The sequence below is a fragment of the Schistocerca serialis genome, chromosome 2, assembly GCF_023864345.2.
Source record: "Schistocerca serialis cubense isolate TAMUIC-IGC-003099 chromosome 2, iqSchSeri2.2, whole genome shotgun sequence".
In the NCBI taxonomy this organism is placed as follows: domain Eukaryota; kingdom Metazoa; phylum Arthropoda; class Insecta; order Orthoptera; family Acrididae; genus Schistocerca; species Schistocerca serialis.
This window is the reverse complement of record NC_064639.1, coordinates 911,585,817-911,612,130: the sequence shown is the minus strand read 5'-3', so window position 1 is coordinate 911,612,130 and position 26,314 is coordinate 911,585,817. Positions and strand designations below refer to the sequence as shown.

At 37.1% G+C, this 26,314-nt stretch overlaps 1 protein-coding gene across 2 annotated transcripts in view; it reads right to left on the bottom strand.

Annotated features, from left to right (window-relative positions):
• LOC126458270 (solute carrier family 23 member 1) overlaps positions 1 to 26,314 on the bottom strand; it is a 228,800-nt gene that overhangs the window by 26,964 nt on the left and 175,522 nt on the right. For both annotated transcript variants that reach the window (XR_007585605.1, XM_050095196.1), the window contains exons 5-7: positions 18,114 to 18,240; positions 13,528 to 13,648; positions 8,285 to 8,426 (exon numbers count right to left, since the gene is read on the bottom strand). Coding sequence is in view for 1 of the 2 variants with exons in the window: in XM_050095196.1 (XP_049951153.1) it covers positions 8,285 to 8,426; positions 13,528 to 13,648; positions 18,114 to 18,240 (390 nt within the window). In the remaining variant the exon portion in view is untranslated. The remainder of the gene's footprint in view (positions 1 to 8,284; positions 8,427 to 13,527; positions 13,649 to 18,113; positions 18,241 to 26,314) is intronic.

Below are 26,314 nucleotides of genomic sequence, written 5' to 3'. Positions count from 1 at the left end.
TCGGCATCCCTCTGTAACAACTGAGATGTTGAGCTCACATAGAGGATAAGGTGTTTGTCTTATACATTGCATAGCTTTGGAAGTAAGATTTTCCAGAAAAGGAAAAAATAAAAATAAAAAAAAGGAAAAATATAGCAAGAAAGCATTATGTTGAATAATAGAGGTTTTACTATTGTTATTATTATTTATTTGTGTTACATTTTTTACAAACCCCTACTCAATACTTCAAGGTATAGAATGTATTTCTTGATAAGTAGTTTTTAACTGCCATTTTAAATAAGTTTGTTTTAGCAATTTCACAATTTGGACTCATGGTGCAGACAATTTCATAGCTGATTTCCTTTCACAGATCAATGCTCTCTCAGTAGACACTGATTTTGACAATCTTGCAAAAGTGGTTTCAGGATGCACAATTATTCCTACACACTGTGATTTTCCTGGCTCTTCAACTAAGTACTATGCAATGTTCCACAAAACCACCTTTGTTCACTAGTTTGTTCATGAGGTGAGCCATACATGACACAAACTATCACACCCTGGGATCCAACCTACAATGAAGCTTATCACAGACCACTTCATCAAGAAAGACTGTAAATACTGGACACAAGCATGTAGTGTCTGCCAACACACTAAAATAGAATGGCATGTACAACCACAACATGACCATTTCCAGCACATCCACTTAGACCCCGTTAAACACCTCCCCGATTCAAATGGTTATCAATATAGTCTTTCAGTACTTACAGGCTAACATGCTGGGTCAAGGCTACATCAATTCTGGACATAACTGCTGAGACCATCACAAAAGCATTTGTCATTCTATGGATTTCGTGTTTTGGATGCTTCACCGCAATAAAGACAGGTCAAGGTAGATATTTTGAGTCAGCATTTTTTTACTGAACTATGTCACTTATGCTGTGTTCAGCCATTCTGAACAACAACCTAGCATCCACAAAGAAATGGACTAGTTTAGTGCGGGTACTGCACATGTAACACTTTGAAGATCAAGCCTGAACAATGCATGGACCACAGCTTTGTGTTAAGAAGAGTGCAGCCGATTATAGATTGGCTGCAATTTTCTCTATGCATGAACCACTGATTGCTTGAAGACTGCACTCATTTCTTATGAGAACAATGAACAGATGTCTGGCTACCTGACTGAGTGAGGTGGCATAGTGGTTAGGCACTGGACTCGCATTTGGGAGGATGATGGTTCAATCCTGCATCCGGCCATCCTGGTTTACGTTTTCTGTGATTTCCCTAAATCACTCTAGGCAAATGCCGGGATAGTTCCTTTGAAAGGGCATGGCCGACTTCATTCCCAATCCTTCCCTAATCTGATGAGACCGATGACCTCGCTGTTTGGTCTCTTCCCCCAAACAACCCAACCTCTCGCTACCTGTCCCTTGATTGGTACTGCCTTCTGTTGTCAATCTCAAGAATTATTTTAAAATAAACATTAACAAATATAACAGCTGCTGATGTGAATGGCTGAGCCAATATAATCACACCAATGTAATTTTGTGTGTGTACTTATTAGGTTTCACAGATTTCTGTAGTTCTGCTACAAATAAGTCACACTTGCTGAGGTGGGCCAGAAATTTCGGAAGCTCAATAAATCACATCCCACTTTTTTCTTGGAGGGTAATTATACTTCCTGTCATCATTATTTTAAAATTTGTGGTCTATGAAAGAACTACACTAAATATAGAAAATAAATCTTGAAGCTTGGTCCTTTTTTAGTATTATTACACTTGAAGAATTATAAATTACATATGTGCCAGTTATGACATAAATGGTCACTTTCCTAGGCTTGATATTCTTCTAAGTGCCTGGCCTCCAAAAGTGTTAAATCAGCTCTCAAGCTTCATGGAACAGAATGAAAAGATGCCCTACTGTGGGTTCTTTTGGGTGTACATTTCTCTTATAAAGAAGACCTCTGCCTGTCTCTGGTGGAACTCCTTGAGGTAGAACCACTCACTCTTCCAGCAGACTTCACAGAGCTGTCCCAAATGCCTACAGACAAAAACTGCCATAGCTCACTCACAAAATCAAGCAATACATTGCACACCATAACCTTACAGTAGTCATGCCTTTTTTCACATCATTAAGAGTTGCTGCAGACTGTTGGTCTGCATCTAGATAAACATAGATTTACAAACAAAAATCAACAAAGTACCTGTGAACATATTAATTTACTATGTTTAAATTTTAATGGCAGCTTGGACATGCAAGCATTCTGAAAGAAGCAAAAAGACAACATGTGCAGCAAATCTCTTCATTGAGTACAGCTGTCTTGGTTGTTAGCAGCATGAATTACTTAAGAACTGATACCTCCGACAGTCAGAGGGGAATAAAATATGACCATAGGCCATCAGCAAGTGTGTCTTGCACAACTGGAAACAGCACACAACTTGTCACACATGTCTGCATTTCCTTTCATCTTTTTGTACATACCTATATAGATAAACACTCATAATCAGGCATTTATAAAATACAGGATGTCCACAAGGTCTCTCCACAGCAGCAAGCTTCACATGTCTTGCCTTGAAGGGTGCATAAGGTTGGCAGTACATTTAAGTCTTGCCTGCATGTGTTCCATGGACTTGCAGGGATAGGTTGGGGGTAGCAGTGTTATGGGTGCATCGCAGTTGTTGGTTGTGTTGTTGTCTTGTTCTTGTGAAATCTGAGTGCAGTGAGAATGCTTACTATTGCAGATATGCATTTTTAGTGGAAGAGGTTTTCCGTGTGGGAAAAAACTTTACAGAGCAGGTGAGGTGTCAGCTTAGATTGCATTTTCCTGCTTCAAGGTGTCCATATTGTGAAACTATATGTGATTTAATTCACAAATTCCAGACAACAGTTTCAGTTCATGATGCACCACAACTGGTAAGCTTGCTATTTTAATGGACTGGAAGCTTGGTGACATTTTGGGCACCATGTTGAGAAGTCCAACAAAATCCGTGAGGGGACTATCACAAGTAGCTATAGCCTCTTGTATGACAGCAAATAAGGCCATAACCAAAGAACTGGAGCTGTATCCATGTAAAATTATTGCTGTTCAACAATTTCATTGTAGAGGCCATGTGAAATGAATAGTGTATTGTGAATGGTTTCAGCAATTTGTTAATCAGTTGGAGTTGGTGTTTTAGATTGAACCTTTTTCACTTATGAGGCTAGGTTTCCCTATCTGGCTCCATTAATTCACAAAATTAACTAAATTTGGTCAACAGAAAATCCACAAGCCTTAAGAGAAATGTCATTGCATATAGAGACAATTGGAGTCCAGGTTGCCCTAACACAAGTTCGAATTATAGGGAAGATGTTTTCGATATGTCTGTCACTCTTAATCTCTGTTGTTACCGGATAATTTATCCATTTATTGCCCTGCTCAAAGAAACTGAAATCAATCATTCATTTTTCCAACAAGACAATGCTACTGCTCATACAGTACATCAGTCCCTATAGCTTTTATATGAAATCTTTGTAGACAGAGTAATTATGTACAGTCTTTGGCCCCCACACTCACCAGATCTGTCCTTACCCGACTATTTCCTTTGGGGTGTGGCTAAAACATTTGTGTATCAAAAAACCCAAAGGCAATAGATGAAGTGAAGACTGCAATAATTGAATATCTGCATTTGTTTGTATGTGGAACATTGGTAAAAGTGTTCATAAATGAATGTAAATATGTTTAAGTATGCCTTCAAGAATGAGGAAAACATTTCCAGCACCTACCATGATATTGGTGTGTACTGTGTATTTAACTGTAATTAATATAGTTAATTAATTTAAGGGTTTCAATTGTAACAGTGTTGAATCCAATCAATTGTAACAGTGTTGAATCCGATCTCCCAGCATAACTGCAACCACTAACAGTGAAATGTGGCCCCAACCTTATACAGTGACAGACTGTGCTTCCAACATTACATGTCCTGCAAGGTGAGACACACAATGCTTGGCACTGTGGAGAGACTTCATGGATGCACAGTAGCTTGTAGTACTGTAAAGCCCTCTATGTAGGCCAAACAGGGCAAGACTTCCATAAAAAGACACAACAAAATATATAAATACCTAACACATTAACAACTATAACAAATCAGTAATAGCCACCCACATAAGAAACACGTCACCCATTCCATGATATTGCGTGTGGTATTCATATATTACATAAAAAGGACAGGGGACACCAAAAGGACTTACATGAAGAATTGGGAATATCCATTCAAGACACAGTACATGGAGCTATGTTATTAAATGGTAAATCTGTAAGTAATAACGTTAACTTCTTCAGAAAATTTCCAGAGCTGAAGGACAGTTTCACTGAGTGAGAAAAAAATCATCTTTACCAACTACTCATCTAATATTTGCCATGAAATAAACACATCTAGATATAAATACTCCATCTTCACTGTGTACGACTGTTTTAGTACTATAAACTAGTTTATCTTTTAAGACTCTTTGGATTGATGCAAACAAATTATTGTGAAAGTGTTAAGTTGTGATGTTCTTGTTACTGTGCTCTGTGTGCCACACAATGAAATTACCAACAAAAATATAAGTAAATGCACTGAAAAAATGACTAATTATGCTTATCACATAACGTACATACAATCAAACAATAGAAAATCCAGTATGGAATATGACAATATTATGATAAGGGTAGTTACTACTCACCATATAGTGAAGATGCTGAGTTGCAGAGAGGCACAATAAAAATACTGTCAGAAAGGATGCTCTTGGTCAACAAGGTCTTCGTTGGAAATAGACAACGTACACATAAACATTCACACAAATGCAACTCACACACGCATGACCATAGCCTCTGGCTGCTGAGGCCAGACTGCGAGTAGTAGTAAACGATGGGAAATGCAACTGGAGTAGGGGGAGAGGGGGGGGGGGGGGGGGGGCAAGGAGGAGGCTGGGATGGGGAGGGAGAGGGATAGCAGGGTAGGGGTGGGGGACAGTGAAGTTGAAGTGCTGCTGGGGAGTGTGTAGGGACGAGGTAGAGAGAGGGTAGGGCAGCTAGGTGCAGTCTGGAAGTTATATGGAGGACGGGGGTGAGGTGGAGGGGGGGGGGGGGGGTAGCAGGAAAGGAGAGAAGTGAAAGGTGCATTGGTGGAATAGAGGGCTCTGTAGTACTGGGATGGGAACAGAGAAGGGGCTGATGTGTTAGCACAACAACTAACTAAGGTTGTGGTCAAGAGGGTAAATGTAGGATAAATTGCAGTTAGAGTTCCGACCAGCGCAATTTGCAAAAGATGCTGTTGGTGGAAAGGATCTAGATGACACATCCTGTGAAGCAGTCACTGAAATGAAGAACATATTGTTGGATGGTGTGCTCAGAAACTGGGTGGCCAGCTATTTCTTGGCCACTGTTTGTCTGTGGACATTCATGTGGATAGACAGTTTGTTGGTTGTCATGCCTACATAGAATGTAGCAGTGGTTGCAGCTTTGCTTGTAGATTTACATGAGTGGTTTCACAGGAAGTTCTACCTTTGATGGGATAGGTGACACTTTTGGCCAGACTGGAGTAGGTGGTAGTGGAAGGTGCAAGAAAGATCTTTTCTTGTCCTTAAGGAGGCGTTTCTTTTCTAGCATTATATGACAAGAATGCTAAGACAGAACTTCACAATGATGCTAGATGTTTTGGGATAGTGGCAGTTCTAGTAAAAATTCAGGAAGATGCTGAAAAGGTAATAGTTTCTGCTTCCAGAATACTCTCCACAGATCAAATATCCTATAACCAAGAAACAGTGCCTTGCAGTTGGCTGGGCCATTAACAAGTTTGGCAAATCAATCACTAAAGTGACGTATCATCACCTGAATGCTGGCTGAGTGGCCTGAAGGATGTGTTCAGATGGGCACTGATGCTTCATGAGTGCATCATCACAATGGTATACAAAAACAGATGCAAACACAAGGATGCTGAATGACTTTCAAGGACTCCTTTGGCAGAACACAGCAGCAATGACAAAAATCATAAAAGCCTTGACAAATGAGGAACTGACCAAAGGACAATTCCAATTAATAAATGGAACATTGTATAACAGTAACTGTTGTATGATGGAGTGGAAAAGGCTGCTTACCAACACAGCTCATCAGAAGTCAATGATCTGTCAAGTAGTTCCATGATGCACTGACTTGGTGACCTGGAATTCATGAAGATGTTAGAGGGAATCGGGCACAGGTCTTGCTGGCTGGGTCTCTAGCAAACCATTAGACACTATGCAAGCCACCATAAGGAATGACATTGATGTAAGAACATGCTGCATTTATCTCTGGGGCATGTGATACCAGTAATATCTTTAGCAGAACCATTCTACTGGATTGGTAATAACTTCTTAAGGAGCTTTCCCAAGTCGACAAATGGAAATTGATGGATAGTGGTAATGCACTGACTACCTCACTCACTATGTGGTCACCAAAGCTGTGCAGAATGCTGAAGCTCCAGAAACTGTAAAATTCCTTGTGGAATATATCATTTTGACGTATGGAGCACATCAAGCAATTATCTTTGATCACGGAAAAGTCTTCCTGTCAAGACTTAGTATAAGAGATAATTTTCACATTGTGACATCCCCTAGGATGACAATTGCCTGCCACCCACAGACAAATGGCCTCACAGAATGCTTTAAGAAGACAATGGTAGATATGCTCCAGATGTATGTTCATGTCAAACAGATTAGGATAAAATACTGCCTATCATGATGTTCACATACAACATGGAAAAGTAAGATAAGGAAGATTTTACAGGTTTCCCATCGTTATTTCTGCTCCATAGTTGTGAGGTGGAAATGACACTGGATACACATTTCCAATTTCAAGCAGATGATACTCAGGATGCTTACATGAAACATGTCATCACCAGAACCAAAGAAGCAAGGCAGATGGCTCGCATATAGATCCTATCCACTCAGGAGACAGACCTAGGGCACTATACCATCAAGCACTGACCAGTGAGATGTGGTTCATGAGACACAGTATTAATTTTTATGCCTGTGGGGGAAGTGAGACTACCAGAAAAGTTACTAAAGCACTTCTTTCAGCCACAGTGTTAACCTCTTTCACTTGTCAGAGATCACATATGAAGGCAAAAGAGCAGAGATGTCATTCATGTCTTCCATATAAAGCTCTGCTATAGCCCAGAGTTGCAGATCAGTGATGGTGAGGTTCAAGGAAACTGAAGATTCATTTGACAATCGTAATGGGAAGGTCTACCTTTGATGCTCATCATAGTGAAGAGGATGCAACAACATGATGTTTCCATGAATAATTGCTCTCCTCTTGAGGGGGTGAGCTTTGTTCTGGTGGCATGTTCGTGTTCGTAATAAATGTGCTTTCAATGCTAAGCACTGTATTTCATTAACGAGCCTGCCTTTGGGTTTGGACTTGATTCTGGTTATGGCATACCTACATGGGGGCGTTGTCAGTGTTGTTAAAGAATCTGAAATCAAATATTTCAATAATATTGCTCATCAAGGGAAGGAAATTTACAGGGTGAAGCTATTTCTGTCAAAAATTCAACTTAGTCGAAGTGCCGAAGGGTTTGTTAATAATAGTTATTGATTTCTGTCACTAAACTGAGTCTGACCTTGGCAGCCAGAGACCATGATCATGTGTCTGTGAGTTGCATTTGTGTGAGTGTGTGTGGGTATGCTGTCTAATTCTTATGAAGGCCTGTTTGGCTAAAAACTTTTTTTGAAAGTTTTTTTGTTGTGCCTATATGTGATCAACATCTGTGCTATATGGTGAGTAACAACTATCCTTTTCATTATACTGTCATTGTTCCATCCTGGATTTCCTATTACAAATTACATTTGTGTGTGTGTTGCTGTAACAAACTATTACCACCTTTGTTTTCTTTGGTTATTTGAGTTTCAAATTAAACGTATTTGCCATTTTAAAGAATGTTTCATTCACACCAGCAATAAACATGATGAATAGTAAAATTAATGTAAAATATATGTAAGAAGAGTTTTGAATTACCTTAGCTCAACAATAGAAAAGTCTAGAGAACATAAGTGACCATGTGGAGCCTGGCACTAAAACCTCAGCATGTTGCTATCACACAATTCTTTGCAGTTAAACAAGAAACATCCATTATAAGACTGAATGACATTCAATGTGTTATTTTTCTTTCAAAATGTGATAACAACATCCTATCCTCTTAACTAAGTAATATAATTTTTCCCTTTCACTTCTAAAAGAGAAATAAACGAAGGCAGCTGATGTAAGAATATAGATAATCATAAAACAGTGGCTACTAGTCTAATACAATACCTGGATAAGGGAACCGAAACCAAGGTGAATCCATTAGAATTTGTATCTTTGTGTCAGTTCTGGCAGGATGGCCTATTTCAAGTACGTTAAATAAGGTCAGCAAGCCACAGATACCCCACATTATTAAGATTGTAAGAAGAACCTGCAATAATGAAGAATGAAAAGCAGCCTAGCAATATATAAAAATTTTGCACATTAGACCCCTACTTAGCATTCATTAATACTTGTTTCAGTGAAAAGTTAAAATTTTCACAAGCTATTGAGAGCAAATAATAAATTCATAGAGATGGAAACCTGATGATCATTTTTATAGTTAGAATGAAGCTATCACGTATTGTTTCTTAATAATGTGTGAGCAGGAATGTAATGTTGAATCCTTAACCATTTCTCTAGAACTAAGGTGAAAAAGGAGATAACATAAAATGAGGAAAAGAGTCGGATAAGTTAGTTCAAACAATAGATCAAGAGTAAAAAGTACAGAACACTAAAAAAGTGTTATGGTAAATGAATTCAATAGCCAAAGAGATTCACTATTTTTATGGGTATGAATGAGCTTAGCTAGTTGACAGTGAACATAGGTAGAACCAAATTCCAGTTGCACATAAAACTGAAGCAAGATACATGGGAAGAAAGATAAGTATGTGTTTAGAAATTTATTAAATAAAACAGCTACATAAAGTAACAAGAGGAGATGAGGCAAACAGCATAAATACTGAAATACTTCTATGTAATACAGTATCATGTAACAACATAGCAACAAGTGTGCCACACAGAACTGATGTTGCTTTCAGAAGAGCTGACAATACTGAATCTTTGTGCTGACACTTGTGATATTTCCAAATACAAAGACAAACTGTAAAGTTTATGTTTGCTTCAGATATTTGTTACGCTAATGTTCCTCATATTCAAAAACTTAGCTGTTAATTTGGCCATAAAAGTTTCTGTTTATATGGGTTCTGGCCACTATAAATGGATCTGTTTTATATATGTGAAATGAACAAAAGAAGATACCATATTTACTTTAGGTCATAATGTTTTACTTTTTAATCAGAAATATTATAGGATGGATAGATTGCTATTCACCACATAGAGGAGGCATTGCATTGCAGACTGGCACAATGAAAATGCTACTAACAATTTGAGCTTTCAGCCAAAAGGCCTTCTTTGGGAATTGGGTGAGTAGCAATCTATTCTTGTCATAATATCGTTTTTATTCCATCTTCAACTTTCCACTGTTTCTTTTAATTTTTAATCAAATGGACATTAAAATCCCCCCCCCTTTTTTTTTTGTTTGGTCATCAGTCTTCTGACTGGTTTCATGCAGCCTGCCACGAATTCCTCTCCTGTGCTAACCTCTTCATCTCAGAGTAGCACTTGCAACCTGCATCCTCAATTATTTGCTGGATGTATTTAAATCTCTGTCTTCCTGTACAGTTTTTGCCCTCTACAGCTCCCTCTAGTACCATGGAAGTCATCCCCTCATGTCTTAACAGATGCCCTATCATCCTGTCCCTTCTCCTTATCCATGTTTTCCACATGTTCCTTTCCTCTCTGATTCTGCACAGAACCTCCTCACTCCTTACCTTATCATTCCACCTAATCTTCAACATTTGTCCATAGCATCACGTCTCAAATGCTTCAATTCTCTTCTGTTCTGGTTTTCCCACAGTCCTGGTTTCACTACCATACAGTGTTGTACTCCAGATGTACATTCTCAGAAATTTCTTCCTCAAATTAAGGCCATTATTTGATATTAGTAGAGTTCTCTTGGCCAGGAATGCCCTTTTTGCCTTGATAATCTGCATTTGAATACCTCTGTGCTCCATCCATCATTGGTTATTTTTCTGCCTAGGCAGCAGAATTCCTTAACTTCATCTACTTCATGACCATCAATCCTGATGTTAAGTTTCTTGCTGTTCTCATTTCTACTACTTCTCATTACCATCATCTTTCTTCAATTTACTCTCAATCCATACTCTGTACTCATTAGACTGTTCATTCTGTTTAGTAGATCATATAATTCTTCTTCACTTTCACTCAAGACAGCAATGTCATCAGCGAATCGTATCATCGATATCTTTTCACCTTGAATTTTAGTTCTGTTCCTGCACCTTTCTTTTATTTCCATCATTGCTTCCTCAATTTACAGATTGAACAGTAGGAGCGAAAGGCTACATCCTTGTCTTACACCCTTTTTAATATGATCACTTCATTGTTGGTTGTCCATTCTTATTATTCCCTCTTGGCTGTTGTACATATGTATATGACCCATCTCTCCCTGTAACTTACCCCTACATTTTTCAGAATTTTGAACTCCTGCACCATTTTACATTGTTGAAAGCTTTTTCCAGGTTAACAAATCCTATGAACATGTCTTGATTTTTCTTTAGTCTTGCTTCCATTATTAACTACAAAGTCAGAATTGCCTCTCTCTCGTGCCTTTACCTTTCCTAAACCCAAACTGATCGTTGTCTAGCGCATCCTCAATTTTCTTTTCCATTCTTCTGTATAATATTTTCGTAAGCAACTTGGATGCATGAGATGTTAAGCTGATTGTGCAATAATTCTTGGACTTGTCAGCTCTTGCTGTCTTTGGAATTGTGTGGATGATGCTTTTCAGAAAGTCAGATGGTATGTCGCCAGACTTATAAATTCTACATTCAACGTGAATAATTGTTTTATTGCCACTTCCCCCAGTGATTTTAGAAATTCTGATGGCGTGTTATCTATCCCTTCTGCCTTATTTGATCTTAAGTCCTCCAAAGTCCTTTTAAATTCTGATTCTAATACTGGATCCCCTATCTCTTCTAAATTGACTCTTTTTTTTCTTCTTCTATCACATCAGACAAATTTTCCCCTTCATAGAGGCTTTCAATGTATTCTTTCCACCTAATCACTCTCTCCTCTGCATTTGATAGTGGAATTACTGTTGCACTCTTAATGTTATCACCCTTGCTTTTAATGTCAATGAAGGTTGGTCTGACTTTCCTGTACGCTGAGTCTGTCCTTCCGACAATCATTTCTTTTTCGATGTCTTCGTATTTTTCCTGCAGTGATTTCATCTTAGCTTCCCTGAACTTCCTGTTTATTTCATTCCTGAGTGACTTGTATTTCTGTATTCCTGAGTTTCCTGAAACATTTTTGTACTTCCTCCTTTCATTGATCAATTGAAGCATTTCTTCTGTTACTCATGGTTTCTTCACGGTTATCTTCTTTGTACCTATGTTTTCCTTCCCAAATTCTGTGATGGCCCTTTTTAGAGATGTCCATTCCTCTTCAACTGCACTGCCTACTGAGCTATTCTGTATTGCTGTATCTATAACCTTAGAGAATTTCAACCGTATCTCGTCATTCCTTAGTACTTCCGTATCCCACTTCTTTGCATATTGATTTTTCCTTACTAATGTCTTACATTTCAGCCTACTCTTCATCACTGCTATATTGTGAACTGAGTCTATATCTGCTCCTGGGTATACCTTATCTAATTTCAGAATCTCTGTCTGACTATGATGTAATCTAACTGAAATCTTCCTGTATCACCCAGTCGTTTCCAAGCATACCTCCTCCTCTTGTGATTCTTGAACAGAGTATTCACTATTGCTAGCTGAAACTTGTCACAGAACTCAATTAGTCTTTCTACTTATTGTACAAATAATTCTATATCAGATAATTGAGAATATGAGCTCCACTGATAAATTCTGACATCATTTGTGGTGAAGTTATCATTTTCTGCATGTAGCATTCAACCAAGAACATAATCACTTATTTTTAATTATTTATGTAGAAGGAGATAAATAGAATAGAAAAAAACAAAGCATCTGGGATCTATTGGTGACTTATTTACTGAATGCATGACAATTAACTGCAACAGTCCTTCACCATAAAATGTATGATGTTTAACACATACAGAAACTAAGTGGAATGCTGAGTCCTGAATTAATGTAAAAGTTGTATTCAGGATTTTAGAATATTATTGCTGTAGGAAGAAATTGGGTGAAGGTCAAAAGAGATTGAGGAGCTGGTGTAAACAATTCCACAGTGATTAAAACAAGACTGAATATGATTAATTCATGTACCAAATGATTACTGTGATGAATAAGTTGACTTGTTAGTAGTTTCCAGTGCTAATATCACAAAATGTCCCTGCTCTCTCTTGTACTACATAAACTCTCAATTTTATGCAATTGTCACTATATTGTATAAAAAAAAGAACTATTCTGCATTATATGACAATTGTCTGTCAATGCTCAGCTGGCATTACTTCTTCAAGAATCCATTCACCTTAATTTTTTGAGAGATTGAGCAACTACTTGTACATTGAAATGTTCTGGTAACTTTTTGAGATAATTTTTGCTTGGTACTGTTTAATACAGGACACTTTGTCCTATGACTACCTGGAATCAAATAACATTGCTTTCTACACAATATATTTTAATAATGTGCAGTGAACCTTTCTTGAGTAAATATTTTGTATTTAACTCAACTACATTTGCTGCCTATGTTCATTATGAACTATATTTAGAATGCTCATGTCATTGAAAAACATTGTCATGAGCTTTGTTTAGGATGCTCATGTCATTGAAAAACATTGTCATCTTCCTGAGAAAGATGAGGTAATTGCTGAAGTAAATAAAGGAATTCTGCAGAGTGGGTATTTACTCACAGGGAATACTTATAAACAATTTTGCATATCCAATAAAAAAACATTTAATAATGGTTCCTAACAATGACTTATAGGAGAGTTCACTAGTAAGATCAAGGAATGGTTAAAGAAGATTAATGATACACATGCTTCTAACAGTTTGTGATGTCAGCAGTGTCCAAACTCCATGAAGAACATGCACAATGCTTTAATGTCAATAATACTAGTGTATCATCAAGGCAAACCAGGTTATTTTAGAAAAATATCTAGATCCAAGATACCACTAGGCCACTAAATGATAGCTGCCACTACAGAAAAATGTAAGATATTCTCATTTTGTAAGATGACAACAAAGGTGTCATGTCAGTATGAAAAGTATAATAAAATTAAGGATACCTCATAAAGCAAGAGCTTTGAAACAATTGAAATAGTAACTGAAGATGACATAGTATTAGAGACCTAAAAATTCTTATGATACAAGAATAATATGTAAGATCCCTTAAATTTAATTTATGGCCATTATCTTTTCTTCCGTTTTTTATTAAAGTATTATATTCAAGACTATCACAAACTGCTTCCAGCGATAAATACAGTGACTTACTGGGAAAAGCTTGAACAATGGGAACCAGACCAAAGATAGTCCTTGACCTCTTTTATAACTGATTCCAGGAACACTGACTGATCGCATGCACTGAGAGAATACAGTCAGCATGATGATAGTCCTGTAATAACAATAAAAAGATATCATCAAAATTAAGAAAGTTTTACATTTTGGGGCTTGTTTTTCATTAGGTGTCTGTAATGAAAATTGAATATTTTTTATATACAGGTTGATTCTGTGATGATGTTACACACTTTCAGGAATGATTGCAAAGGATAACTGCATCAATTTCAGATATGGAACACATGTTCAAAAATGGCTCAATTGAAAGTTTTAAGTGAAAATTGTTCAGATAACTCTCACAGTGGATCTCTTCTACTGCAAGCACTTTGTTGCTTTCCATATTTTGGGAGGAGGTAGTATGAACCAAAACAAGAAAAAAATGTCCAGAAAACATGGTCTCTAAAATTAACACTTCAAGAGCTATGAGTGCTTCATCATCTTCATTACTGTGAAACACATCTCTTCTACTGAATAAAGGCTAGCACTTAAGGTATACACTTTAGAGCCCATGCTTATGGGATTTCTTTTTGTTTTTGGTCTGTACCAACTCCTCCCAAATATGGCAGGAAAAAGGCTTTCATTAGAGGAGATGTGCTGTTAGAGGTGTCAGAGTGGTTTTCACTTACAACTTTTGACTTGGTTGTTTCTGGACCAAGTCCTTTACCACAAACTGCTACATTTACCCTTCTGCATCATTCCTGAAATTTGGAACATCATCATGGAATCACCCTGTATAAATGTCTTACCTTTTTTAAAAAGCATGACACAAATGAAATAAACTGAAATGATATAAGGAATAGATCATAATTTGACAAGAGAGATAAGATTACAGAAAACTATAATCACTGCAGCTTCTTGGTAGAAAGGTAAGTACACAGACTTGTCTTTTTAATGAACATTGTTAATATATTATTATTGAGACATGTGCATTTGAAGCACATTAATAATTTTAACATTCACAAGGAACAACTTGAGTGTGAGGTCACAAGTACAATCTTTTGTAAGGCTTATTTGAGCATGTTGTGTTAACACTATAACAGGAAAAATATTAGCTGCTTATGGCTCACCATGTGTGTTGGGGGGGGGGGTCACATAAAATGAATGGTTGGGAGATGCAGACATCAACTGTCTACGAAATGTGTGTATTACATTTCACAAAATGGATGTAGTCACAAAGGTTCACACCATCAAGCCGAAAGGTGAATTCCTTGGGAGTTACAAACTGTGCAAGACATTCAGCTAGGTATCTTCAGTAGTTACTACATCAATCAGAACCATGAGAACCTATAAAGTCAAAAACTTCAGCTTAAAAAATCAGCCCCTAGACATGAAGAACTGGAGCCAACTACAAGAAAATAAGATAAGTAAAAAAAGCTTATTGTAAATCTTACTCCTCTTGAAGCGTATTAAAAGCGTTAATTTTGAAGTCAGTGACAATCAACAAATGATCTGAGGGAAGGGTAGAGTGCACAGTCCTGTCCTCCATTGTCATTAGGAGCCAATATTGCGGTTGAATGGTATACAATATATGGGGCACCGAATGCAGTAAACATCATTGGCCTTTCATGAGCTCACACTCAAAGGGTTCCTTGTCAGTTTTTATATTGTATGAAAAAGAATACTTTGATAACAGAAAGTCATACCAGACAATGGTGTATATAAGAAACTAAGATGAGAAAAAATGCTGAAATGGAATACTTTTAAAATGTGGAAAAAAGCACCACGGATTTCTTGATGAGATAAACCAAAATTAAAGGCATGATGAAAATGTGTTTTATCTCCACAGAACATTATGAAAAACACACACACACACACACACACAGAGACAGACAGAAGAATGAATGTTAACTTTCAAATGAAACTTTTGCATAGGTTCATTACAAAACACTTATCTCAGCAGTATGACTAACACAGTAGACAGCAGTGGTATCTTCACTGAAAAAGATTAGGAAGAAATTCAGTAAAATATAACAACAATCTTCATTATCTGTGTATATTTACATAAAAATTGTAAAAGTTTTAAGTGTAGAAATCTATTTTTGTCTCAAATGTAATGCTGTAGAAGTTTGAGGAGATTCAGTTCAGTAAAGAGGATGAATTATTGTAATATTTGGATATAAGACAGACAAAGATCATAACTGAGAGCTGTTTTTCTCATCACTGCTGTTCATTTGTAATATCAGATAATGTTATATTCCATTTATGTGCAGTAATCATAGTCAGAAAAGGAAGTTAGTTGCATATTTGATATATCCACTGCACAGTTTTCATCATGAAATGATGTTGCATCGATCCTTTTAATTGGCCCAGGTTTGGCCTTACCTCTGTTTTTGTAGCATTCTACTATTGTTTTGTCAACCAAGTGGGTGCTATTCTTTTAATGTGCTCATAACATTTAAGCCTTCATTTTCTCATGTCACCATGTATGTCTGCGTATTCTTCTATTTCCTTATTACTTCTCAGCCTATAAGTCTCTCCATCAGTAATTTTGGGGCCTAATAATCCTTATTTCTTTCTTTTGAATTTTTTAAATATCCATCTTTCTATTTAAAAGTTTCTGCTCCTGCTCTATAAAAACATTCAGGTTTGATTACAGTGCTATAATGCCTAAGTTAGAAAGCGATTTTTTTATTGTAAATATTTTGTGTTAAGTTGAATGCAATTGCCATTTTTTGACAGCGAACTTTGTTTGCAGATTTTTCCAGACCGTTCTCTTGTACAATTTCCCCCAAGCATTTAAATTGAGAAACACTTTTTATTTTGCCATATTTCATGGTCAAGAACTTTGGTGTTTGTTTGTTGCATCTCATATATTCCATTTTTTCGAGTGATATTTGTAGTCCTACTTTTTCTGCAACTTCTTTAAGAATTTAAATTTGTTTTTGAGTTGTTCTAATATCCCTAGTTAAAACTGCCAGATCATCTGCAAAGGTGAGGCAACCTGCTCTGATATTACTTCTATTTAAATTGATTGATTGTTCTGTATTTTGACTCGAGTTCTGCTCTGGCCATTCCATAATTACCTTTTCCAAAACACAGTTAGACAGCAATGGGGAGAGGTCTTTATATCAAATTGTTCAGAAATTTGTACCATGAATTTAATGTTTCCTTAATCAGTGTTAGAGTTTTTTTATCTAGCCACTGTTCCTTTCATATTTGGAAAAGAAATTCACAATTAGCTAAGCTGTTGACCTTTTTAAAATCCACAAATGTATATACAATATTGTTACTAGAAATCCTTTGGTGCCTACGGATTAGTTTTAAATTAAGAATTTTTCCTCAACAGGATCCATTTGGTCTAAAGCCTGCTTGGCATTCACCAATTTTTTTGACAATACAGTAGGTAACTTTCTGAATTTTCATGATGTAATAGAAATTTCAACTCCTTTATCAAATACTGTTGTTCTCGTAATTACAGTGGTACCTGCACTGCAATTTGCTCTGGCCAACAATCACTATCTCAAAGCTGGACATTGTAACGTAACTTTTTGGTCATATTTGCAGTGCTACTGCTGTTACTCAGCTTACCAGTTACATACTATTTGTTACCTGTGACAAGAGTTTTCATTTATGTTGTGTTGACCTGGTCTTACTAATGAAGGGATTTTTCAGATTCTGGAGAATGCAAATCTTGAATCAGGAAGTGACTTATTGGATACAGATGAGGATTTTCTGCCAAAGACAACAGATGATGAAGATAGGTAAACTGAGGTGGAATTACTGTTAGTAGACATCTCCCCATCTCAATGCCTGCCACAACATCTGAAGTCCGGAACATTAATTTATAGCAATTTACGTTAAGCACATTAACGTTGGTAAGCTTCATGTAATTAATATAATTTCACAATGTACAGAGCTTTGTGCTTGTTTGATGTTATTGTATTCCTACAGTAAAAAGGCTTGGTTCTGATGATGACATGTCAGAGGATTTTATATTTTGACATGTTCTGAAGTAACATGTAAGTGATGTGTTATTTTCACCATTTTTATAATGTACTTTGTTTTTCATATTTTTTAGCTTTTGCAGTACCACTTGATAATGGCCCTATGGCCAAAACTGAAATTGTGAAATAAATCATTTCTACAGACAACAGCAAATATGATGTCCTTTTCTCTCAGCATACTTGTTGCAAATGAACGGGTTGTTTTTCTGAAATTTGTTTACTGTTTAAAATAGTAGAAATCATTATACTGTTTTAAATGCCATTAAGATATGAAAAAATGCTACTGCAACACTGAAAAGCATTCTAATTTCAATGGAAAAATTGTTTGTGCTAATGAGAAAACTATCTGACAATAATTTTAAAATTCCTTTACAGTGCTAGGTTCACAGTTCTGTAACATTTTTGAAACATATCATTCTCATCTGTGAGTGTTAGCTTTCTATCCCAGAGTTAAAATGTTATCCCTAAAAAATTAAGGAGAGATTCCAAGATCTTGAACTGACTAATGACAAGAAGAAACCAACATCAAGAATATTCAGAGCACTGTATAGAAAAAAAAAGTGCTGGTTAATGTCTTACCCCATAGATATTCCCCAGTGTTGTGATGCTGCATCAGCAGCATTCTCAAAGAGGGACAAACCAACTAATGAGACTGTTGGTACAATGGTGAGAGGTGTAACATATTTGAGGATAACACCAATTATGCCTGAAATAGTTAAGACTCAAATTAATTGACAAGCAGAACACCACATTTAAAATTTTAAAAATTAAAAATCACGTTATGCAAAGCATAATTAGTGAACAGTATTAGCACAAAATTATTGCCTTAGTTGACCAAAGATCTGATGGGTCCTATCTTTTTCTTCCTAAAAGTAAATTACATACCATGTTCTGCAAAATGGAGGAAACCATTCACAGATTTATAGTAAGCCTAGTAATGTATTAATATTGAGAATCGAATTTTATGAACTGTTTCCATTTCATACATTAACAATGAATTATCAATAGTAATCATAAATTATCAATAATATTGATCCAATGAGTCAGTGATATTTGATTTAACTGATTTGTTTCACAGTATTGGAAAACAACTTTATAAGAACATGAGTACTCAAGGAACTGTAAAACGTAAAGGCAAAGAGAAAATATGACAATAAGCTACACTTGCATTCCAAAAAAAAGATAAAATAATTTTTGGATCTTAATCTAAAGCCCACTGCGGTACATTGGAGCCTCTGGAAGGTGAGGGTACTCATAATGCACTTGTCAGCCTGCTCAGGTGTAGACTGCTGGCATCTCCAGGATTTCTTGCAGGTTTGTTATCTGCAGTGAGGATGAGACTTCAGATTGTATGCCCAGTCTTACCACAAGTCTGACCTGAAGTTGCCGATGCAGAGTCCTTGGTTTCCTGTTGTTCTACTGGAGTGCCCAGTGTTAGCAAATATGCCAGATTTGTGTGGCACCATCAGTAGCTTGTCTTTACACATTATCATACTATAAAATTCTGGACAGCCCAGAGTATGGTGGAACAGGGCATCATTTCTTAACATTATGTGAAAGGGTGTTTTAAGGTCTTGGTGCTCCCCATGGCAGGATGCTGAGATATTTAGACTTTGATGTGCTACAGTAAATATGGCAGTTCTGTCTTGACTGGTAGCTAAAGAAACTCTGATGGTAGCTGTAATGTTTCTCCACAAACTATAACTGCTGTCAATGCTCTGAGATCTGGCTTACATGTTGTGCACTGGCCCAGTAAAACCAGTGGCAATACAGAGGTCCGCCTGTTTCCATGACTTGTAAGTGCAGTTTTTAAGGTTCTGCACCAGTGCTCCACCATCCCATTGCTTGCTGGGTGGTATCTGGTTGTTAGTTGACATTGGAAACTGCATTACTTGGAAAGCTTAAGGGACAGTATCAACTTGAAGTGACATCCCTGACCCATTATGGCCTCAGCTGGACAGCAAAAATGGGATACTCAGGCTGTTAAAAAGTCTCTTGCTGTTGTCTCTGCTGAGATATCACTAATTGGAATTGCCTCTGCCCACCAAATGTGTCTATTGGCCATGGTAAATATATAGCAATACCCTTCTGGTGGCACTAGTGGACCAATGTTATCTAAAGGGATGTGGGAGAAATGCCTTGTCATCTCTGGGAATTCTCCCAGTGACTTATGTACTCGTCTGAGCATTTTATAAGGTTGTCACACTACGCACGTTCTCGCCATTGATAACAGTTTTCTTTATACCAGGCCAAACTAACCTCTCTGTCATCAGCTTGATGATTGCTTTTGTGTTAGGGTGAATGAGGTTATCGATACTGTCGAAAACTGTTTTTCATAGTGTTCCAGGCACAAAGGGTATTGGGGTAGGTCTGGGAACATCACATCAAATAATGTCCTCAGTACCAACAACTGCACTAACTAACTGCTATACAAACTTGGGGCGAAAGGAAAATCTGAGAATTCCAAGTGTGGAGAGGAAGATGGTGTCAAGAAGCTCCTGATAAATTAATGGTCAGTTGGAGGGGGGGTTCTTTCCTCTCCAGTGAGATATACTACTTATAAACAGTAGTTTAATTGCAGTTATTAAATACTGGTAATTTATGTGGAATAATAGTCATAAGATTAACAAACTTTGAAATATTAAGCATTCAGAAATTTGTGACTCATAAAACTCAATAAAACCAAATTTCTATGCGTGGTTCAAAACACAGAATTCCTGAAATTTTATTAAATTCATGAAAACCCCTGAGATTTCCCTAATTTTTTCCAGGTAAAATGTAATTCCCTGAGAATTTCAGTTTTTCCAGAAGAATCACCACCCTGTTTCTTAGCAGAAGAGCAGTTGAATTGTTCTGAATACATTCTTGCAGCTGCTTACCCATAGCCTGCACTGCACTGAGTCCCCTACAATTAACAGTATACAAGATAGCACCAGTTCTTGAAAATGAATCAGCTTGCACAATTTATGCACCTTTTATGTGCCACATGTCTGTTGTAAACTGGCTGCTAAATTATTCTAGTGAGTAAATTGTCATAGAGATCACCCATACTTGAATTTTCTAAAAGAAAATGTGACTGATTTGTGATCTGTATATATTACGAATGGTCTGACCTCCATGTAAGGGCAGATATGCTGCACAGCTTTATGTATGGGTAACAGCTCTTCATCGTATGCACTCCATTCGGTCTGAGCTTCCATGAGTTTACAGGAGAGAAAACCCAAGTGTTTCCAATTCCTTTTTGACGTAATGGTGAAGAACTGTCCTGATAGCCTGTTGGCTACTGTCTACCACTATTGCTTATGGCATATCTCAAACTGAGTGCTGATATCATCTGACAGTCCTGCTGTCAGCAGTGCTTCAATGTCTGCTGGTCCTGTAGGTGTTGCTGACACAAATTAATGATTTCAAGGCATCTTCTTAATTTCTGGGAATCTAATTGGCATGGAATATCCTTAATGACCCTGATCTTCTCTCTGCCAAAACTGTATGCTTGAGGAATACTACCTGCTTCTGGTGCAAAACACAGTTTTCTTCATTTATTAGTACACCATACTTGTGTGTCCTGCTGAACAGTGCTCTGAGGTGTACCTCCTGCAATACTGTCATTTGCAAAAATATCTAGATATAATCCAGTGAAATATATATTTGGTTATCTAATATCATTTTTATATCAAAGTATACAGCAGTCTAACATCATGTATAAAGTTATAAATTTTTGCTAAGCTGTAAGACAATTCCAGAGACCCAATGTTCATTACAATAGCATCAGTTTAACGCTATTTCAATCTTCATTCTGTAATTAGATTGTTAAAAATGAAATCACATGGCCAACTTTGTCTTGCCTTTTCTTCTAGAATATGAAGCTGAATGATGATAGTTATAATTGCACATGCTAGGACCATTGTCTCACTTATTGTGCAATTAAGTGTGTGCTGAATAATAATATGATTATTCCATATTCTAGCATTCATCATTTGTAACACTTTGTTTCCTTTTGCCATCAGCAGTATTTCAAAAGAAGTTAAATCTAATGAGTCACCATTAACAAACTGCCCAGTATTTTAGGTGCTGACAAAATTATCAAGATCTAGTCACTTTACCATACTCATTTTATCATTACAGTTGAACTGGCATCATTTGGTAACATTGCCCATTTTACATTTAACAGGAATAAATGGCGTTACTTGTACATTGAACTTCCAAATTGTTGACATAATCAGATAGGTTACATAGACAAGATTGGTAGAGTAGCAAATAATGAGATTACAATTGCACTGGTCACTGTAAATGTGGCCAAAAATTACATACATTATGATTTATGCAAGCAGAGGTTAAATAGAAGACAGTGCCAGATTGCAATTGCTTTCAAATTTCTAAATGGCTATGTTTCCCAATTCATTCATAATGTAGCTAAAACAAACTTTATCTTTTTTTAGAGAGAGATAGTTCATCAGATAAAAGAAACAGAAACTATCACCTTGACTACAAAGCTCTATCATGTCTAGGTGGCATTTTCTTAAACCAAATGGCATACATAGATATTTTAAAAGAACAAACAGTGTTATTATTGCAGTTTTGGGTATGTTATCTTCTGCTGTTGGTATCTGATTGTAAGCCTTTCTGCAACTGACCATGCTGAAGATCATAGCTCCAGCTAGTATATTGTGTAACCCCTTATGTTAGGGGTCTGACAACAGTCTTGCTGCAATGGTAACACCGGTTCCCATCAGATCACTGAAGTTCAGCGCTGTTGGGCTGGGCTAGCACTTGGATGGGTGACCATCTGCTCTGCCGAGTGTTGTTGGCAAGTAGGGTGCACTGAGCCCTTGTGAGGCAAACTTAGGAGCTACTTGATTGAGAAGTAGCGGCTCCAGCCTCGTAAACTGACAAACGGCTGGGAGAGCGGTGTGCTGACCACACGCCCCTCCATATCCGCATCCAGTGATGCCTGTGGGTTGAGGATGATACGGCAGCCGGTCGGTACAGTTGGATCTTCATGGCCTGTTCGGATGGAGTTTAGTTTAGTTTTTATTTTAAGGGTCTGGGATGGTACATGCATTTTATCTTCACAGGGCCTCCAAGTGCTGTCTTTCTTTTTTACCAAATGCTATGGTGGTGCCCAAGGACTGCCCAGTCTGTGTATAGTGCCAGTTGCATTATCTGTTCAAACTCTGCTTTTGCTGGAGTGAAATGGTAAGATACCAATCTTCTTGGCCATTGAGAAACTAGTTGGCCAGTTGCTTTTTTAATATGATGCACTGTGATTTTTTGCACTTTACCTGGTTGGCTATCAGCTTCCTGTCTGGTCTCCTGTACAAGTTATAGGGTGAGAAGGTAGTATTTGTAGAACCTCTGCCTATAGTACCTGTAATGATTTCACTGTCCACTGTAAATTGCATTGCACTGAGATTTATGTACAGCCTTTAATGACTAAAAAGTTCACTCCTAATATTAGTTCAAATACATTTGAGAACAACAACTTCCACTGCTGAAACCCAGGTCAACTTCCACTTTGCAATCACCATACACTGTTATGGGTGAATTATTGGCTGCCACTATATGGATAGGCATGGCTACAATTGTGTTTGTATCCTGTCTGACTGGTAGCATCCTAACATCAGAACACAAGTCAATCATATAGCAATGTTTTGCTTTTGTTCCTCAGATACAACCAGCTTGATAATGTAAGGGCATGACTGATTCTCTGCATGTATGGCCAAGCTGGCATTAATTATTTGCTCAATCTTGAATGCTGTGCATTGATTAAATTCTCTTATGTGCTTGATATTGCTTTCAGGACCCGTGTTGTTTCCTTTAATTAGAACTTGGTGCTCTTGTGGAATTTTGTTGCTTGTTGCACCTACTACACGCCACTAAGCCCATTTGAGTATGCGCATGAAGACATGAATCTTGTGACTCAGTCACCAAAACGCCTGTGATATCAGCACACCAGGTTGCATTGCTTCTCTTGTGCTATTTGTCAGTCTGCTTCCTTCTTCTGAAATGATGGATGCCTGTCTTTTTCAATTTGTCTGGTATAGGTCCACTCATCAACCGTCAGTGCTGAGTCTGCTTGGAATTTTAAACTTCCAAGCTGATCCCTAACATTTATTTGTTACTTCTTCTGAATACCTGCTGATTCCCCCAAGCTGACAATCACTGGCTGCTTGCGTCATTACAGACATGCTGTCTTATGTATATTCACATACACCTTGTCCATTACTGTAAGTACCGAGTTGTTGTCACTTCTCCCACAAGCTGCCACTGCTGTTTTTTCCAGTAATGGCAGCTGCATCAACCATACATGATGTGGTGTCACATTAAATATTGCCTATTCTCCAACAATGCTCTTTGAGTGATACCAGAACTCCCACAGCATTGTGTCACCAACATGCTCACTCTGTAATAGCTGCTGCAGTTTTATGTAACAATTTGCATGTTCAGCTAACTAGCATTTTCCTCAAATGGAGGTATTGTTGCTCTGAAGGTAGTTTCAATATAATACCTGAGATCATTGCCACTGCCTGGGCATCTACATTGTTGACCGCTTCAGCAAAATTCATGCAGGCATTCATAATGTTATTTTGCATAAATGTCAAGTCAAACACTGAACCACAACTATGGCTTTTCCAGCAGAAACTTTGGAATCTGCATTTTCGTTTGTGGGTAACAAACTGTGTTAGACTCATTGAGCAAGTTGCTTGCCTTATTTTCAGATTGTCCCATCATTTGCTGAGATAATTTTGTGTCCCTTCATGACCTGATTTGAACTGGAAGGTAATCTATTTTGTTTTGTTGATCTTCTTGTAGCTGTAACAACTGCATCTTTATCTGAACCCATTTGGCATTTTGACACAAAGTCACAATTTGGCTTTGCACCTTTCCTGGGGTGTCTATGCTTTTCAGTTTTCCAGTGTTCACTATTTTATAGTAATCATCCATTATTCGATAATACTGATACAATGAGCAAGCAATATTTGGTTTAATTGATTTATTTTACACACAGTTAAGAAAAAATTGAAATGAGCGTGTGGCATTGTTGGCTGGGAGGCCCCATCCGGGGAAGTTCGACCGCCCAGTGCAAGTCTTACTTCAGTCGATGCCACATTGGGTGACTTGCGTACCAGTGATGAGGATGAAATGATGATGAGGACAACACAACACCCAGTCCACGAGGGGAGAAAATCTCCAACCCGGCCGGTAATCAAACCCGGGCTTGCTGCATGGGATACAAGCATGTTACCACTCAGCCAAGCAGGCGGACACAGTTAGGAAAATTTATAATGACAAGAATGTGAGTAAACAAGGAACCGTAAAACTTAAAGAAAAAGACAAAAAGTTACCACAGTAAGATGTGCCTGCAGTGTAAAGAACAATAAAATACACTCTGCTTCTAAAACCAAACTCATTCCTTCTTGCATATATATATATATATATATATATATATATATATATATATATATATATATATATATATATATATATATATATATATATATATATATATATATATATATATATAACTTTTGTAGTACATAATAACCTATGCTTTAACAGTAACCATAATTCTCATGTAAATGTTAAATATGAGGTACTAGAGGAAAAAATCTGAAAAATATAATTAAATAAACAGTAGGCTTCTGTGAAGCCCTAGCTTTTTCATTAACTGTGTGAGAGACTAAATTGAAGGCTTTTCGAGCACAAATTACATTATGTTATGTGAATTTTATTTCATGGACTCCTTACAGAGACATTTCTGGGATGTAGAAAGATGTCATTGGTGTATATTTTATTTAAGTACAGCACAATAAAATGAATTAACTTAACAAGTCTTTGTAGTATTGTAATACTAATATTAATTATACTATAACCTAACACACTAATTTTAAGAGTTTCTGTGAAAATACTCTTCAGCAGTGTAAAAGGAACTGCTGCAGTGTATCATCATTTGGAATCACAGGGCCTTCTGTTTTCGAATACAATTGCAACAATATTGTTACTCTTTTGTTCACATATTAAACCACTTCCTACTGAGGCAGACTGCTGATCTTCTGTAACTGCAGTCACATTCTTCCATCAAGATGGGGCTACATGCCATACCTTGTGGCATTCCATTAACATGCTACAGCTTTCCCAGTCATCTCATCTCCAAGAACTGGGACGTTTTCTAGCCTCGCAAGATTCCCTGACCTTTCAGTGAGTGATTTCTTAATTCAAGGTCATTAAAAACCTCAGATCTTCTGGTGAGAACAAACCACACACCATCCAGCAATTGCAGGATCAAACATGAGAGGAAATTAATCAAATTCCAGTTTGTGAAGCAAAATGGTGGTCACCAATGTGGTGTCATTTTCAAGTAATAGGCATTTCAAATTGCAAACATTGTAAATTCATATTGTATTTCTTTTATATCACTACAAATAAATTTGAATTGCTGGTAGAGGTTTAAAATAACCCATTTCACTGCCACATCTTTTAGTTGTCATTACATCAGCCGATTTATCAGCCGAAAAATGAAAACAATGTGGGACACAGTGAAGGGGGAGACTGGGAGATCCAGGAAAGAGGAGGGGTGGAGAGCTTTAAGATTAGTTAGTTAGCTAGTTAGTTACGTGTTCCATGAATTATTTTACATGATAGATTGTAATGATGTGGAATGAGACATTTTGCATTCATGTTGTAAATTAATTTGTACAGTTACATTCCGAACATTTCTAAGTTTTTTTTATTTTCATTTTTTTATTACAAGATGAAAAAAGATATAGAGATGTGAATTA